This window comes from Cloeon dipterum, chromosome 2, assembly GCF_949628265.1.
Source record: "Cloeon dipterum chromosome 2, ieCloDipt1.1, whole genome shotgun sequence".
Classification (NCBI taxonomy): Eukaryota; Metazoa; Arthropoda; class Insecta; order Ephemeroptera; family Baetidae; genus Cloeon; species Cloeon dipterum.
Window position 1 is genome coordinate 30,633,215 of NC_088787.1, and position 17,358 is coordinate 30,650,572.

A 17,358-nucleotide genomic window follows, 5' to 3' on the forward strand; every position below is an offset into this window, starting at 1 on the left:
AATTTCTTTTTTACCTTCGTGAAAATTGATTCGTAAAAATGCGATGAAATTTCTGGTTCTGCTATTTAGATTTTTATTTTTAATCTTTTCCCTCTATACAAAAGGTAAAAAGGGGTAGTTTTGGGTAGATTTTTATTAATTTAAAAGAGGTTTGACCATAGCGAATAAGTTTGCAGAAAGTACAAAGCAATTAATGCGATTTGTATCGTTACTGCAATGCATGGGTTGGAAGGGGGATGCGGGTTGATCATACCCTCAAAACCTTTTGGCTATATCTAGAGGAGATTGAGACGAGTCGAACGGTGCGTAGTTTTTGCAATTCTGACTGTTAGAATCCGAGATTTGGTGCTCACAATAATTGCAAAAATATAATACTTTTGATTCTCGCTGACATTAATATCTCGCTAAATCTCGGGTTTTAAATAATGTCAGAATTGCAAAAACTGCACATCGTTCAACTCGTCTCAACCTCCCCTGTAGATAGCCGATGGAATTTGGGGTAGATTTTCATTTATTTAATTACGTTTTGAGCAGCAAATAAGTTTGGGAAAGTGTAAGGCGACGCAATTTTAATTGTTATTTGAATCCTAGGTGTGCGAAAGGGTATGAATCCCTTGGCTATCTGGGGGAGGTTAGGTTCAGTCCAATGTTGTGCAATCTTTGCAAAAGTATGTCATGTTTTTGTTGAGTTTCTGTTGTTCAGACAACTTCAAGTATTTGTCTAATGTGCTTTTAAATGCATGATTTATTCTAATTTAATAATGTCGGTGTACAAAAATGGTCTAAACTTAAGAGCCATAATGGTTATTAGAATACAGATAAAAATTAAAAAAAAAAAACAGCTACGCTCGTAAAATCCCGTGTATGAATTTTCGATCATTGCCTTCGTAAGAGATACCGTTTGACTACAAAAAAGGAAATTCCCTGGGCCGCGATATGCAAAGCGGCGGGACCGCTTGCTTGCTTGCGTGCGCGTATATATCGAGGCGTTTTGCTGGAGTTGCGATGCAGGGTGTCGGCGCGGTATCATCCCTGTGGCCGAGATAATGTACGCGCGCGGCGCGGCGCGGGCGTTATAACTATAGTTTATCATGAAGCCTAAAAGTTATGGGCCGTGATGAAAGAAATATAAATCTGGCTGGTTGGTTGCGCAGGCAGGGTTTGTGTATTATACCGACCAGCTCGGCTCGGCAGCAAACTTTGTTCTTCCCATGAGACAGCTCAGCAATATTTACGAGTTTTGAGCACCCCCATTACACCCTCGTGCACGCGCGCACCTTTTAGAGAGCGGGGCGGGCGAGCGAGCGGCTTGATTGCGCGCCGAGCAGAGCAGAGCAGAGCAGAGCTGCTTCTTTTATATTGCAAGCAAGCTGCATGCACTCGCGCACAGGCCCGAAAAGTTTTATTAAAAGTATACATCATGTCAGTCTGCCTGCCTGCGCGCGGACACATTGCGATTCGCCAAAGGAAAAGCGCGCAATGGGGCGCCAAGGATCACTGCGGAAACGGGCCGTTAACCAAAATAATTCTCTCTTCCTCGCCAGACGGAGAATATTGTTGATTTAAATGCTTATTCGAAACGCTCACTTGCAGCGAGTTCATATGGAAAAAATTAATATCTGAGAAAATCGGCTGCAAAGTTGGCATGATAATCAAGCGACGAGCTTAAATATGTCTCCTAACTGCAAAATCAAGATTTATTTCACCACGAGGGAAATTTAGCTCAAAATTCGCACACCATTGGATATAGATCGAGACGATCAGAGGGATCGAATTCAAGCGAAAAAATAATTGACAAACCGTTTTAAATTTGGCAAAATCTGACATTTAACCATTTCACGTTCTAGATTTTATTATTGGAAAATTTTTAAGATCAAACTATCAATATATGACAATTTTAATTCCACACAAGAACGGGAGAGTAAATTTGGCTCCACTTTTTGAAATTTGAAGCGTTTGGTTCGCAAATAAAGAGTTTTTAGAGATGTCGCATATACGCATGCGAGAGATGCACCCCCGTATGCGCGCTGTGAGACATTATAATAGGGTGTTAGCATCCTATGAATATCTAATGAGGTGAAATTGGGCCAGCAAGATACATTGCATTACAATCTGTTATGTCGAGCGGGCGACACAATGCGGTTTTCTGACTGCCGAGAGAGAAAGCGCATGATGCTCGGATTAAAAATTCATCATCTGGTGTTGAACACTAACTTAACAACTGCATTTTATGCAAATGGGAAAGCTATGCAAGGAAATAAACACAGGTAGTGTTAAATTTTTGACCATTTTTTTAAAAATAAAACTCTGTAATATTTTCGTATATTTATTCTAAAAACCACCTATTTGAATTATTATTTTTGTTTGAATGTTTTTTTAATTTATTCTGGTGTGTGCAGTAAAAAACAGTGTATCTACTAAGTCTCGAGTTCTAAGAGTCAAATTTACAAAAATTACACACCGTTCGACTCGTTTTCTTGTCCCATAATGTACTAAAATGATTTCACGGTAATTTTCAGTCAAATCCGTTGAAATATGAGGTGCAAACTCCGAAAAAAAAATGCAAAAATGTATTTTTAAGGACGACAAAAGGGGTTGAAGGGTGGCACCCTTGGAATAATTATGCTATCTTAGGGGAGGTTGAGACAAGTCTAGCGGTGTGTGGTATTTGAAAATTTTGAAATTCTGACCACTTGAAGCTGAGGTTTTGGAGAGTAAACATTTTCCAGAACCTGAACAAGCGCCACATTTTGTAGTTTTTTTTCTAATTAAAATTTTGACAAAGCAGCATTAGCTAATTCACATAATATTAAAATTTAATTCAATTTTTGATAAGTTCCATTTCGAAAATTTGATTATTGAGACCCTGACCTGGGCTCTTTGAGGTCTAAAGGAAAGTTTGTTCCGCTTGACGAGACGAGTTCAGCGGTGTCAAAGTTCTATACGGAGAACCTGAACAAAGTTAGGGATTACTCATTCCAAAATTTTGGAAGCTCGCAAACCCCCACTCCCCCCAAAGGTGAATTTCGGGGTTTTTTAACGGATTTGCTGCGTAAAAAGATAGGAGCAAGATGTAAATTCATTCAAGGACAACTTGCTGCTTTGGGAGAAATGTTACAAAAAAGACAATTTTTGACAAATCTAATTTCGAGCTTTAGAAAAAAGTGGACTAATCGCGTAGGTGTGTGCATGTTTGGGCTAGGTTCGAAGCAGCACCACCAGCAGGACGGATGTGACGAGCTGAAGCCCTCTTCGGTGGCGCAGCAAGCCGCCGGGGACCTCATCAAATCGGCGGTGACCTCTCTGGAGCAGCACGGGGTCGTGGTGACCGCCGGCCCCCCTCGGCCGCCCCCCGTCTGCAGCAGTGACTCGTCCGGCATCGGGGGCGGCGGGGGCTCGGGGGCCGTGGACAACGACAAGCCGTCCAAGCAGAAGAGACACCGCACCCGCTTCACTCCGGCGCAGCTCAACGAGCTCGAGCGGTGTTTCAGCAAGACGCACTACCCGGACATCTTCATGCGCGAGGAAATCGCCATGCGGATCGGCCTCACCGAGTCCAGAGTGCAGGTAAGACTCGTTCTTGATTATTCTTGTTTTCGTGCCTGAGAGAAATTTGGGTTTCACCCGAGAAAAAATGGGATTGGAAATTGGAAAGAAAATTTGATGTGAAAATCTTATCGAAAAACACGGAGTACAGCACTACAGCAACCACTGAGAAGAAGGTGTAACGCGCAGGAATTTTTAAATGGGGGGGCTGTGAAATCGTGAAATTGGACGTTTTTTTCTGAGATTCATATAGTTCAAATTCTGAACAAATTATCGATTCACTGTTTTTGCAGAAATGATCGACGAAAATCGATTTTCAAATGTACAGCCATTTTCAAAAGATGGGGCTGCAACCACTCGAATTTATGACTTTCAAAGGGGCCGAGATAAAGTTAATTCAATTACGGGCCGCGAGTGCTGATCCCCGCAAAAGTTGCTCGGATCCACGCACGCCTCAAATCCCGGGGAATTTGCTCATTCACCTTGTGCATAAATTTGTGGAGGTAAGAAAGCTGCATGGCGTCCTGTGAGAAATATATATATATATATACGCGGGGACAGAAGGAGAGTGTGAGGTGCGCGCAGAGATTTTCTCTCTCTCTTGGAAATATTTCTTCATTTAGATGGAGCGGCGGCAGAGAGGAGGTGTATCCATTTTACGACCTCAAACCCTTCCAAATGTAAATATTATGTGCGCGCAGCTTTAGCTTAAGAAAAGTTTTTCGGTCCGCCGTTGTTTGACGCGTCGAGAGTAAAGAGGCTAAAAGCCGTGAGAGGAGGAAACTTCTTTTCCAACTTGGAGAATAAATTTCTGTTGTGTCCACAAAAGTCTTGCTTGCGCTTACGCCAACACACACGCAGCAGAGAGGTAAAAGCTGCGGGTTTCATGTTGGTTTTGAGCACGCCGAACACAAATAAATCGTCTGGCGCGTTTTGAAACATAAAATATCGCTCCTTCAGACTGATGATGTTTGCATTTTGATGACGAGAATCGCTTGGCGTCTCAAGGCGGCATGTCACTCATTTTTCAAACGCCGCAAATTTAAATAAAAAATATTCGGAGTGCAGTTTTTCACGTTCGAAAAAAATGGCATGAAAATTATTGTAATGCGTCTTTTTACTACTGTTGCGTGCATATTTTATTGGCCAGGCTAAACAAAAGGAGATAATTGAAGCATAAAACCATTTTCGCGAATGCACAAGTCCGGAAGGCTAGAAAGCGCGCACGCACTAATGGGTGTCGTATCATCGAATTAAAAACTTTTTCATTTTCATTCATAAAACCTCGACGGAGGTTTAATGGCATTTTTACAGCTTATGCGCGAAGCAGTAGTAGCTTAATAGGCATGAAGGCACAAGATGTTATTTTTTGCTCCGCTTTTACGATTGTGGATGGATAAAAAAGGAGGATGATAGCACAACACACAAGGCAGGTGCAGTGTGTGTGTGTGTGTGTGTGTGTGTGTGTGTGTGTGTCTCTGGTACCGAAAAAGGACGCGCGCGGCGATTCTTTTTGAACCAGCACTTGTGTAGATATGGGGGGTCTCTTTTATTTCCTTCTCTGGCTTTCAGGACAGACGTGTGAAATCTTTTTCAGACATAAAAACAAAGACCCTCACCCACTAAGGTGTTTCGGATTCAGGCGCGAATATAACAAAGCTCTTTCTGTCAGTCCTATTGAAGAGGAGTTTGCGTTTTCACTTCAGAGCACGCTGAATTAATTATTCGAAACCTTGGAATATTTTTTAAAAACAGAACTTGCAGGAAATTCTATGAAGCACAATTGAAAAAGGAAACAAATAATTGAAGAATTCGTGCGTGTTAATACCGCGGCAGGTCCTTCCTGAGATTCTTCCTCATACAAATTATCATCTTTTACTTTTGGAGCTATTTTAATTTTCAAAGAGTAAATAATACAGGGTAATAACTGTAACTTCGTCCATTTCGAATGGAATGGATTTATTGTTTTGATTGTTTTAAATCCCACCAATTGTTCGAATTACCAGATATAACATGTATAAAACACTAATTGCATTTATTTATATGATTTCAAATTTCCTGCTTAACTTGCATTCAAATCAGAATTTTCAGAATTTTCAAAATTTAATGTTCAAATGAAGCTAGAGAATAAAACAACGATCGTCACTCATCCTTTTATCGGGCAAAGTTTGATTTAAGTCGTCGAGAGCGAAAGTGACTCTGGGTAGCGCAAATTGGCCACTCCTAATAGGAGGGACCTGAATGCGAATTGGATAGTCTCTCAGGTAACTAAGGTTGAGTTCACACCAGTGCGAAAAGCGGATCATTCTGGCTCCTCGGCCGTATCCTCTGAGGCTTGATTTCACCTAGAATTAAAATTTAGACAAAAACGATAAACAAGTGAAAAGCAAATTTAACTCTTTTTAAATCAATCATTCTCCTTGGAAGAAAGGTCAGCGTGATGGTTTTGGAAGCCAGCAACTTGTTTTTTCCATTAAAAATTTCTAGTCTCACTCTGCACTTTATGCTGCAGGTAAAAAAGAGAAACGCGCCAATCCTTTTATTTAAAAGAGTGTCAATATTCAAACACAATTAAAATTAAACATACCATTCCTCGAAATACACTGTGGGTTGAATTCTATCCATGAATTCTGCAGAAATGTTTAAGTCCTTAAGATAGATTTCCTGATATTGTACGTCTCCCGTACTGGCTAAATTCATGCATTTGATCCTGTCAAGTTCTCTGATTCCATGTTCTCTTAATAAGTGTGTGGGAACACATTCAAGTCTGAAGAAGAAGCGAGAACAGTGAATGCCGCAGTTTATTTTTGGAGTTTTCCAATACCGGATCGATTCTGAATGACAAATATATTTTAATAAATTAATAGAATGCAAGAAAACCATAAAGAAACTTTACACCGGCCAAATACAAAATAAACGTTAGGCGCATAAAGTTTGCAAATCACAGACGGAGGCGAAACTTCAGTCAAATCAAAAGAATAAAATGATCAACTTCTTATAATATAGACAAACAAATGGGAAAAAGGTTTGATATACTCACTAATAAAACTTTTAGTTCGAATAAATCTTTGATTGCGTTTAAATTCCAGGATTTCCTTAAAGCCTGAGTTTTTCAACAAATTCCGACCAAAACGTTTCGCAACTAAAACTCGATCGGAAAATTCCAACTCGATGAAAACTGGTCTCTTGCGAGGTGAAGTTTTAAGAAATCGCCTTATGATGATTCCATTAATGACAGCTTTCCAAGTGTGGCACACGGGTTGAATTTTACAAAGTTCCTGGTTGTCCATGAAGTTGAAAATGTGTTCCAACATTTCAATTGGCAAAGAATCCATTCTAGTCAGTTGAAAAAGAAAGAGAGGTGCGATGAGTATCTATAGCTTTCGTTCAAACCGAACTATTTTCTTGTTTTATTTATTTGTTTCAAGGCAAACACGTATATGGTGTGGCCCCAGTTTTCCAGAATCCAAAGTCCATTTTGCACATTGCATCTTAAATAATATTGTGTTAGCAATCAAATAAATAAACATTTCTAACAATGCTGTTATATTATTAAATTTTGGAATAACGAAAACTCTCTTGATTGTGATGTTTATTCATAGGGATTTATTAATGTCTCATACATAAAATTGCACACAACAAACTTCAAAAGTAAATTAGGTTATTAATTCCTACCACCCTTGCCTGTGCATATTAAACAATCAAAGCACTTTAAAAGTCGAGACCTTTTAGCAGGCAAAGTTTGCTTAAAATCTTCAAGAGCGAGAGTGACACGCGGCAGGGCAAATTTGCAAGATCGAATAGTAGCGAAATCGATATGGCGGGCCAGATAGATAGGGTAGTTACGCTTACACCAGTGCGAAAAGCGGATCATTCTGGCTCCTTCACCATATCCTTTGAGACTTGATCTTACCTAGAAAAGCGAGTATTTTAAATACCAATGCTGAGTTTTATGCTTTTTGAAAATCATACCCTTCTAAAATCTGCAAGTCCCTCGGGTTGAAATGTTAGGTTGATGCATTTAGAGGCCAACAGCTTGTAATTATCATCAAAAATTTCTACTCTCACACAGCATTTCATGGTGTAGAGAAGAATCGGATACGTCGCAATCCTTTTATTTTAAACACTGTTAACAAATCAAATATAAACTACAGGCTAAACGTACCACTCCTCAAAGTACACTGTGGGTTGAATTCTATCCATAAATTCTGCAGAAATGTTTAGGTCCTTAAGATAGATTTCCTGATATTGTACGTCTCCCGTACTGGCTAAATTCATGCATTTGATCCCGTCAAGTTCTCTGATTCCATGTGCTCTTAACAAGTGTGTGGGAACAAATTTAAGTCCGAAGAAGAAGCGAGAACAGTGAATGCCGCGGTTTATTTTTGGAGTTTTCCAATACCGGATCGATTCTGAATGACAAATATATTTTAATAAATTAATAGAATGCAAGAAAACCATAAAGAAACTTTACACCGGCCAAATACAAAATAAACGTTAGGCGCATAAAGTTTGCAAATCACAGACGGAGGCGAAACTTCAGTCAAATCAAAAGAATAAAATGATCAACTTCTTATAATATAGACAAACAAATGGGAAAAAGGTTTGATATACTCACTAATAAAACTTTTAGTTCGAATAAATCTTTGATTGCGTTTAAATTCCAGGATTTCCTTAAAGCCTGAGTTTTTCAACAAATTCCGACCAAAATGTTTCGCAACTAAAACTCGATCGGAAAATTCCAACTCGATGAAAACTGGTCTCTTGCGAGGTGAAGTTTTAAGAAATCGCCTTATGATGATTCCATCAATGACAGCTTTCCAAGTGTGGCACACGGGTTGAATTTTACAAAGTTCCTGGTTGTCCATGAAGTTGAAAATGTGTTCCAACATTTCAATTGGCAAAGAATCCATTCTAGTCAGTTGAAAAAGAAAGAGAGGTGCGATGAGTATCTATAGCTTTCGTTCAAACCGAACTATTTTCTTGTTTTATTTATTTGTTTCAAGGCAAACACGTATATGGTGTGGCCCCAGTTTTCCAGAATCCAAAGTCCATTTTGCATATTGTATCTTAAATAATATTGTGTTAGCAATCAAATAAATAAATATTTCTAACAATGCTGTTATATTATTAAATTTTGGAATAACGAAAACTCTCTTGATTGTGATGTTTATTCATAGGGATTTATTAATGTCTCATACATAAAATTGCACACAACAAACTTCAAAAGTAAATTAGGTTATTAATTCCTACCACCCTTGCCTGTGCATATTAAACAATCAAAGCACTTTAAAAGTCGAGACCTTTTAGCAGGCAAAGTTTGCTTAAAATCTTCAAGAGCGAGAGTAACACGCGGCAGGGCAAATTTGCAAGATCGAATAGTAGCGAAATCGATATGGCGGGCCAGATAGATAGGGTAGTTACGCTTACACCAGTGCGAAAAGCGGATCATTCTGGCTCCTTCACCATATCCTTTGAGACTTGATCTTACCTAGAAAAGCGAGTATTTTAAATACCAATGCTGAGTTTTATGCTTTTTCAAAATCATACCCTTCTAAAATCTGCAGGTCCCCCGGGTTGAAATGTTAGGTTGATGCATTTAGAGGCCAACAGCTTGTAATTATCATCAAAAATTTCTACTCTCACACAACATTTCATGGTGTAGAAAAGAATCGGATACGTCGCAATCCTTTTATTTTAAACACTGTTAACAAATCAAATATAAACTACAGGCTAAACGTACCACTCCTCAAAGTACACTGTGGGTTGAATTCTATCCATAAATTCTTCAGTAATGTTTAGATCTTTAAGGTGGATTGTCTGAGATTGTACGTCGCCGGTACTGGTTGCCTTCATATATTTGAGTTCGTGATCCCCAATTCCGTGTGCCCTTACGAAGTGTTTGGGGATCGAGTCTGCCCGGGGAAAGTGTGTACTGTACATGCTACGGTTTATTCCAGGAGTTTTCCAGTGCAGGACAACCTCTGAAACAAATATTTTTTTAGAATTACATCTACATGGCAGAGGATTAAGTAAACCTATACTTACGAATAAAATAATATCTGCCAGGAATAAGTAATTGAATTTCCTCATTCAATTTATAGCTGACTTCAAAATTACAGTTTTTCAACAAATTTCGACAAAAATGCTTCGCAACTACAACACGATCAGAAATTTCCAACTCGTTGAAAATGTGTCTTTGGCGAGGTGAAGTGTTAAGAAATCGCCTTATGATGATTCCATCAATGACAACTTTCCAAATGTGACACACGGATTGAATTTTACTAAGTTCCTGGTTGTCCATGAAGCTTAAAATGTGTTCCAACATTTCAACTGGCAAAGCTTCCATTTTTGCTTTCTTCTAACTGAAACAAGTAAATGGAATGCCCAGACAAAACTGATTCTTCTCCGCTGTCTGCGGCTAAATCTTGTTATATCGTTAATTGATTTGATTAAACAATTGGTGGGGACCCAGTTTTCAGACTTCAAAGTTCATCGTATGTTAATCGCTTCTTAGACGATATTTTGCTTTCAAATAAATCAGCCAGATGCAGTTGCTGCTGAAATATAAGAAGCTTCGCTGATCTGCAGTGTTTTACAATTTTGATCAGCTTATTTTCGTGCAAACATTTCTCAATACTTTCCTGCATTTTTAATTAAAACTCATTTCTAATACAACATTTTTTTTAATCAAAATTCAACGTGCTTATTTTGACAAGAGCGGTTTGCTGGCAAATCCTCAAGCGCAAAAGTGACACTCGGCAGCGCTAACCTGCCAGTTAAATTAGGAATACCAAAGATTGGTCTGGTCAGATGGCAATCACACCAGTGCGAAAAGCGGATCTTTCTTGCTCCTTGGCCATAACCCTTGAGACCTGATCTCACCTAAAATCGTATATCAATTTTACAGACATGTAAAAAGTACTAAACATACCCTTTTTAAATAACAGTTCATCTCACGGTTAAAAATCAGCGTCACAGTTTTAGACGCAAGCAACCTCTCACCGTTGTCGTAGATTTCTAGTCTCACACAGCATTTAGAGCTGCCTAAAGAATACGCAATTGGCCCGATCCTTTGTAAATAATGGTTACTGTTTAATAGTTTTAATTCAATACTACATACCACTCCTCAAAGTATATTGTGGGTTGAATTTTATCCATAAACCCTGCAGATATTTGTAGACTTTCAAAGTTTATATCTTGGAATTGTTCTTTGCCTGAGCAGCTTAACAACACGACTTGGAGTTCAGATTCCCGAATTCCTTGTGTTCTAATGAAGTGTTTTGGAATCGAACCGACTGGGTTGGGATAGGGAACAAATTTTAGTAGATCGTGCCCTAAACTCGATGAAATCGAGTGGTAGATGTGGTCTGAAAGTAAATTTGAACTTGCTAATATAGGGTACTTAATATATAAAAACTAAATACCTACTACGAATAATGATTACTCCATGCGGAAGAAAGCGTTTCAATGCTCGACGTTTCCCTAAGAAGTTAGTGTTTTTCAACAAGTTGCGGTTAAAATGTTTCGCAACAACTACTCGATCGGCAAAATCCAACTCGTTGAAGACTAGTCTTTGAGGTGAAGTGTTAAGAAATCGTCTTATGACGATTTCGTCAATGACAGCTTTCCAATTACGGCACACGGGTTGAGTTTGAAAAAGTTCCTGGTTGTCCATGAAGTCTAAAATGTGTTCCAACATTTCAAATGGTAAAGAATCCATTAGCAGCAACTCTCCAAAATATTTTTAAGAAATTCCGACCGTTGAGTAGCTTTTTCAATCGAAAGAAATTCTGAGCTTAAACTGATTCTTCCGCAGCTTCTTCTTCCTTCGTTATTTAATTTCAAACAAACATTGGTTGTGGACCTACATGAGTGTCAAAGTCCAGTTGTTCAGAAAATAAAATTCAGTTAAACATACACAAAAAATATAAAACAAATTTGAGTGATCGCATGAATATTGCTAGCAACGCTTTTGATTTTCATTGCACCAAATCTAAAAGCACAAAATCGAAATTCATCTGTTATTGCGTATAGTTTACAGAGCACGCAGTTCGTGCTCGACAAATAACCGCTGATAAATCACGAACAAGCAATTATTTACTTGATCAATATTTAACGCAGTGTTACTATTTCAACACACTGCGTTCCATTCATGCCGTTCGAAGCATTGCAAAATTTTCAAAGTTAAATTGCTCTGTATAAAATCAATTTTGACGAGGACACGATGGTTTCGGTTCCAATAAAGCAGAAGCAAGCAAAGACTTCTGTAATCCTTAGATTGAGTGTCAGGCCCTCCCATGAACGCGAGACAAAACTTTTGATGCGCGAGAGCAATAAAAAAGACGAGCCCGTCATTTTGATGACTCTACAGACGTGTGCTGAAGTCCAACTCCAAGTAGTGCAACAAGTCGGGCACATTTCAGCCAACGACGCACTTTGCTTCAATTTTCCTCGTATTATTGCTATTGCTGCCGATGAGATTTTACACAATTTAGGCCAACCAAGGGAGTATAATAATATAATATTTTCCTTGAGGGCTGGACAGTTTTTATAAATACCCGGTGGATAAAATTGTGAACCCTGCTTCGAGGGACGAAATGGCATGGGTTCAAGCACAAACAGAAATCAGCCTTTATTACCAAATTGCGGAGTAAAGCGACTAATTATTAATTTTTAAGGGTTTCATGGGACGATTTTTGAGTACTTTGAGACCTCGGTATCTCATTTTCGCGTGGCGCAGTTTCTAAATTAAGGTGTGTTTTGAATTCCTCCCGCCGAGATTGACTAATATCGACCAATTTAATGTCCGATATAGGTCAAATTCAAAGGTACTAATGTTAATTTAAATTCTGGATATGTGGGCTCAAAATTTGGGATTTTGAAAGTGTATATATGCATGAAAGTTGTCCTACGACATTTTTTGACTTGATAAAAATTACAGAGTGGTGCTTTTTTTGTTTTTGATTTATTACGCCATGCAATACTCGAAAATAAAACAAAATTTTCGACTTTTTCATGTTTTGAATTTATCTTCAACTCCAAATCTCCGGTTCTAACCATCACAATTGCCAAAACTACCCACCATTAGACCTGTCACGACTTCTCCTAGCCACAGCTGAATAATTTTGGTAGTGCTCACCCTCCATCCCTCCCAAATTTTATATATCAAAATCCCCCTAGAAAAAAGCATAAATTTTTTATATCGTTTGATTTTTTTATTTTGGCTACACCGTTTTAATTTTAAAAAAGGGATGGGGTGAGTTTTGAATTATTTAAAATACACATTGAAGCCTTGAGTATGCATTTTGCTATTATACATATTAGGGCAGGGCTTGTAAGGGGTGAAGGGTAAGCACCTTTGATCCCTTTGGCTGGTCAGGGGAGATTGTTATGAGCCTCATGGTGTGCAGTTTTTGTAATTCTAATGGTTAGAACTCTAGATTTGGAGTTGCATTACACGAAAAAATTGTAAAATTTGCGCAGTTAAATAAAATTTCTCGAAAACGAATCGTTAATTTTTAGAAAGTTAATTACAATTTGAGGCATAAAATAATTATCTGATGCTGGTTTCTTAGATGTTGTGCATTTAATTAGCGCGGTATGAGCATGGCGAATGTGAGGGGGCGCAACATTTGTACAAGAATGCCGAAATCATGGCAGAAAGTTGATTGCAGAGCAGCGAGCGTGATTTCAAAGGGCGAGAGCGTGCGTGCCTCTCGCAGCGCGTAATTAAATTAAGCTACTCATCACGTAATCATAATGACGATAGCGGCGCACATGCAGCTCACAAACACAACAACGCAGCAGTAGAAGCAGCAGCAGCAGGGAGGATCAAAGGATTACAAAGTGGCGCCAAAAAACAAGTCGCGCGCGTTCTCGCTACGGCAAGGTAAACAATTTGGAAACAATTTGCACCCTCGTCGCGATGGCTGGCGCGCATCAGCAGCAGCTTTGTGCCGCCTCCAGTCTCGGCCAGGGGTGTGTTTCTGCGATGCTTTCTCTTTTTTTGTCTTGATTATCGATCCATTTGCGAATGTTAAGAGCCGACGGGAGGCCGTGAGCGAGAGCAGGAGAAAAGCGAGCGAGGTCCAGTGCGCGCCACACCCTCGCATCGCGTTCACCTGCCTTTTTGCCTCACGAACACGCACGCACACACACACACACACACACAAATACATTAAAGCGTGCACACCCCGCGCGTGAGCGTTTGTGCACAATCACGCCCGCTTCCTTTCATCCCTTACATCACCTGCAAACTCGAACTGCAATTATAATCAAGGGGGAAGATTTTACTACAATAACGATTCCATTAAGTAGAGGCTCGTAAATCAATAAAGTTAAGTAGACAACTTAAATACGTGACTGAAAAAATCAAGGTAAACATGTTAATTTCAAGATTTGTGCATCTCAGTTTTATCATTACGAACCAAACTTAAATTCTTCAGTGATTGATGCGAATAATATATGCCACATTATTGTGAAAAATACTATAAAATGGTAGACATTTGCAAGGCAAAGTTTCAACTTTTTAAGGGTTCGTGGTTAATGAATCAAAGTAAAGTCTTAAGAAATTAAAAAAAATCCTTTTTTAACGACTCATGAATAATAATCTAAAATTGAGAAAATTGGCTAACCATAAGCTTTGTCTCCTTAATGTAAAATCAAGATTTATTTCACAATTTATGGCGACATTTCCTCAAAATTCGCACACCGTTGATTAGATCACAACGAGAGGGATCAAAATCTAAAATTAAACTCCTCCTTGGTCCTGATTGTAGATATATTTTGTTGAGATAAATTTCGAACAATTAAACCTAATGAACTATACTGTATTAAATACACCAAATTTTGCTAAGTCTACAAAGCAATGTGTTCTAAATGTCTGGCATATAGACAGTTAATTATTCCACTAACCCCATCAAACTCTGAGAAAGCAAAAATAAAACGTTCATTTTTATGTTTGCTTAAATGCTGGTAATTGAGTCAACACTGTAAATATCGACTCAAGATAAATAAACAAAATTATCTATATATCTATCTATATATCTATCTATCCATGAATCAATTTTTGTAGAAAGTATGAGAAAAATAGTTGAAACCCATACAAATTTTATTCTTCGTTATTAATATTGCATAAATATATTATCGTATTTTCTACAGAAGAAGAAAATCCGATTCGTGGCTTGTCCTATTTTTGCAATTGGATGAAGATTCACGATAGCGCTAATAAATCAATGTAAAGAGAGCAGGCGGATCGGAAGTGGCAAAACACTAAACCAGTCATTTCAGCGGCGGTGAATAATGGCACTGATAAAACGCGAGAGTTATCCAATATCGCGCGCGCGTAACCGGGAATCAAGATTTACTGCGTGGATGAAATAATGTCACCTTGTTCTTTCATTCATCGACGCCGGTGGCGGCTTCCGGGCGTATAAATTTTAAATTGGAGTACACGCGAAACCTTTTTTCACCGTGCTTTCCTCGCAGGAATTATTAAAAAGTTGCGCGCCCTTCTCGCTGCTCAGGCGTTGACTTTTGAAAAAGAAGCGTCGTCGCTTCCCTGCTCCGCCATTTATTCCCATTCAGGCACCCCGCTCGCTTTCTTAATACATTATTCGCCACTCTCTTTTTTTCCGAGACACGCGCGCTTCCTTCTTTTTGCATTAATCACTACAGCACAAACACATTTATGGTCCAAATGGGTATTCCATGTTAAATCCGAGCTCGCTCTTTCGCATCCAGGGGATGATCCGCTCGATATAAACCCGGTGCCGACGCACTAAAGTCCCTCTCGCTCTATTGCCATAGGTGGCGCCGTGAGGCGCACGCGCCCTTTTAACCATCCCTGATTGGCAATCATCCCCCTGTGCAGCGAATTGCGTGTGCTCCGGCAGTTTATTTTCGCTTCTACTAATGGAAAATGTTTACTTTCTAAATTCACACTCGGAAGGTATGTATAGAGCAAAGTAGGCTATCAAATCAAATATGGCTATGAACAATTTGGCAGGGAACAGTATAATTTCTATGTGTTTTAAAACTTGTGCCAATCTTTTGAAGTTGAAATATTTTTATCAACCTACAGAAATTGAAATGAGCCTAAGGGAAATTTAGTTATTGGATGTTCATATTTAGAGCTTTTAAATAAATAATGAACTTAAGGTAGAGTGGCAAATTTATAAAATTGTGACTTGGAATGAAAAAAAATGACTAAAGAAAATTAGTAAAATCGAAACAAAAATCTTGGTGAATTCGTAAATCTTAGTGGTGATTGTTTCCTCTCCTGAATTTCCCGGGAGAGCTCTCTTAAAAATTGACTCCTATTTTCCATAGCAATTTATGCAATCTGCAAATATTTCCAAAATAAAGCTTATTTAAAAAAAAACTATTTGAGAAAAACTTTTTACCAAATTTTGGAAAAATCATTAACAATTGCAGAACATTCGATTCGTCTCACGGAGCAGATTCCAAAAACGTACATATCCCATCGGCTATTTAGGGGAGGTTAAGACGAATCGAATGGTGCTATTTTTTGTAATTCTGACGGCTCGAACCCGAGATTTGGCGATTACAATATTGGCATAAATCGGCAGTTTTTATTTTTGGAAATATTGCCCAGGCATAATCTCGAGTTGTAAGAGTCGGAATGGCAAAAACTGCACATCATTGGACTCGTCTCAATCTTCTCTAAATAGCCAAAAGGTTTTGATGGTGATCAACCCTCATCCCCCTTCCGCCCCACTTGCATTGCAGTAACGATAAAAATCGCGACGCTTTGCACTTTCAGCAAACTTATTCACTGCTCAAAACCCTCTTTAATTAAACAAATCTACTTCAAATTACATTTGATCTCTAGAGGGGATTGAGAAGAGTCGACCGGTGTGCTGATTTTGCAATTACCGCTGTTAGAACTAAAAATTTAGCGATGGCAATGTTGACAAAAATTCCAAAGTTTCATTTTTGCTCCTAATTCCAAAGCCAAATCTCAGGTTCTGATTGTCAGAATGGCAAAAAATGCACACCGTTCTACTTGTCTGGACCTCCTCTAATTATCTGAAGGGTTTTGAGGGTAATCAACCCTCATCCCCCTTCCACCCCATGCATTTCAGTAACGAGAAAAATCGCGCCGCGTATTGCACATTCAGAATCTAATTCACTGATCACAAGTCTATTTAATTAGTTAAAATCTTCCCCTAATTAACCCCTTTAACTCTTTATAGAGAGTGAATAGGTTAAAAATAAAGAACTAGTAATTTCATGGTATTTTACTTAACGATTTTTGCTGTGGAGGTATAGAAAATGTAAATTGGAGTTGGTGGTCAATCAGATCGCCCCCTAAACCTTTATAGGCTTAAGGGAGGTTTAGACGAGTCAAACGGTGCTGGCACATCGTTAATTCAAGTAGATTCCCATGTTGTTAAGTTATTTTTACTATTTTTTTAAATTTGGACGCATAAAAACGAAAATTAAATTTCCAAAGCCAAGAATTCAGGTTTGCAAAACATCTCAGATTTTATTTTTCTTTGAAGGGAGATCATAAGAGAGGTTAATAATTAACAAATAATGAAAACGTTAAACATTTACGCAGTCAAGCCTGAAAGCATGCAAAAATGTAATCACGACTGCTACGATCGACACACTGGCGTAATGTACACATGCATATTTGCGCCAGCATCCAAGGCCACGAGGACGCAATATGCTTCCGCGCGCACTTGGCCGATGATGGAGCGGCGGCGAGGACTGTCCCTCGGGAGGCGGATGCGCATGCAACTAACACCATTTATCCATTTAATCGAAATTTCACGCCTTCGC

The 17,358-nt window shown here is 38.8% G+C and overlaps 1 protein-coding gene across 1 annotated transcript in view; it reads left to right on the forward strand.

The window, feature by feature from the left end:
- Positions 1-17,358, forward strand: part of LOC135936281 (homeobox protein orthopedia-like) — a 35,007-nt gene that overhangs the window by 1,939 nt on the left and 15,710 nt on the right. The window contains 1 exon segment of the mRNA XM_065479038.1: positions 3,182-3,567. Coding sequence (XP_065335110.1) covers positions 3,182-3,567 — 386 coding nt within the window.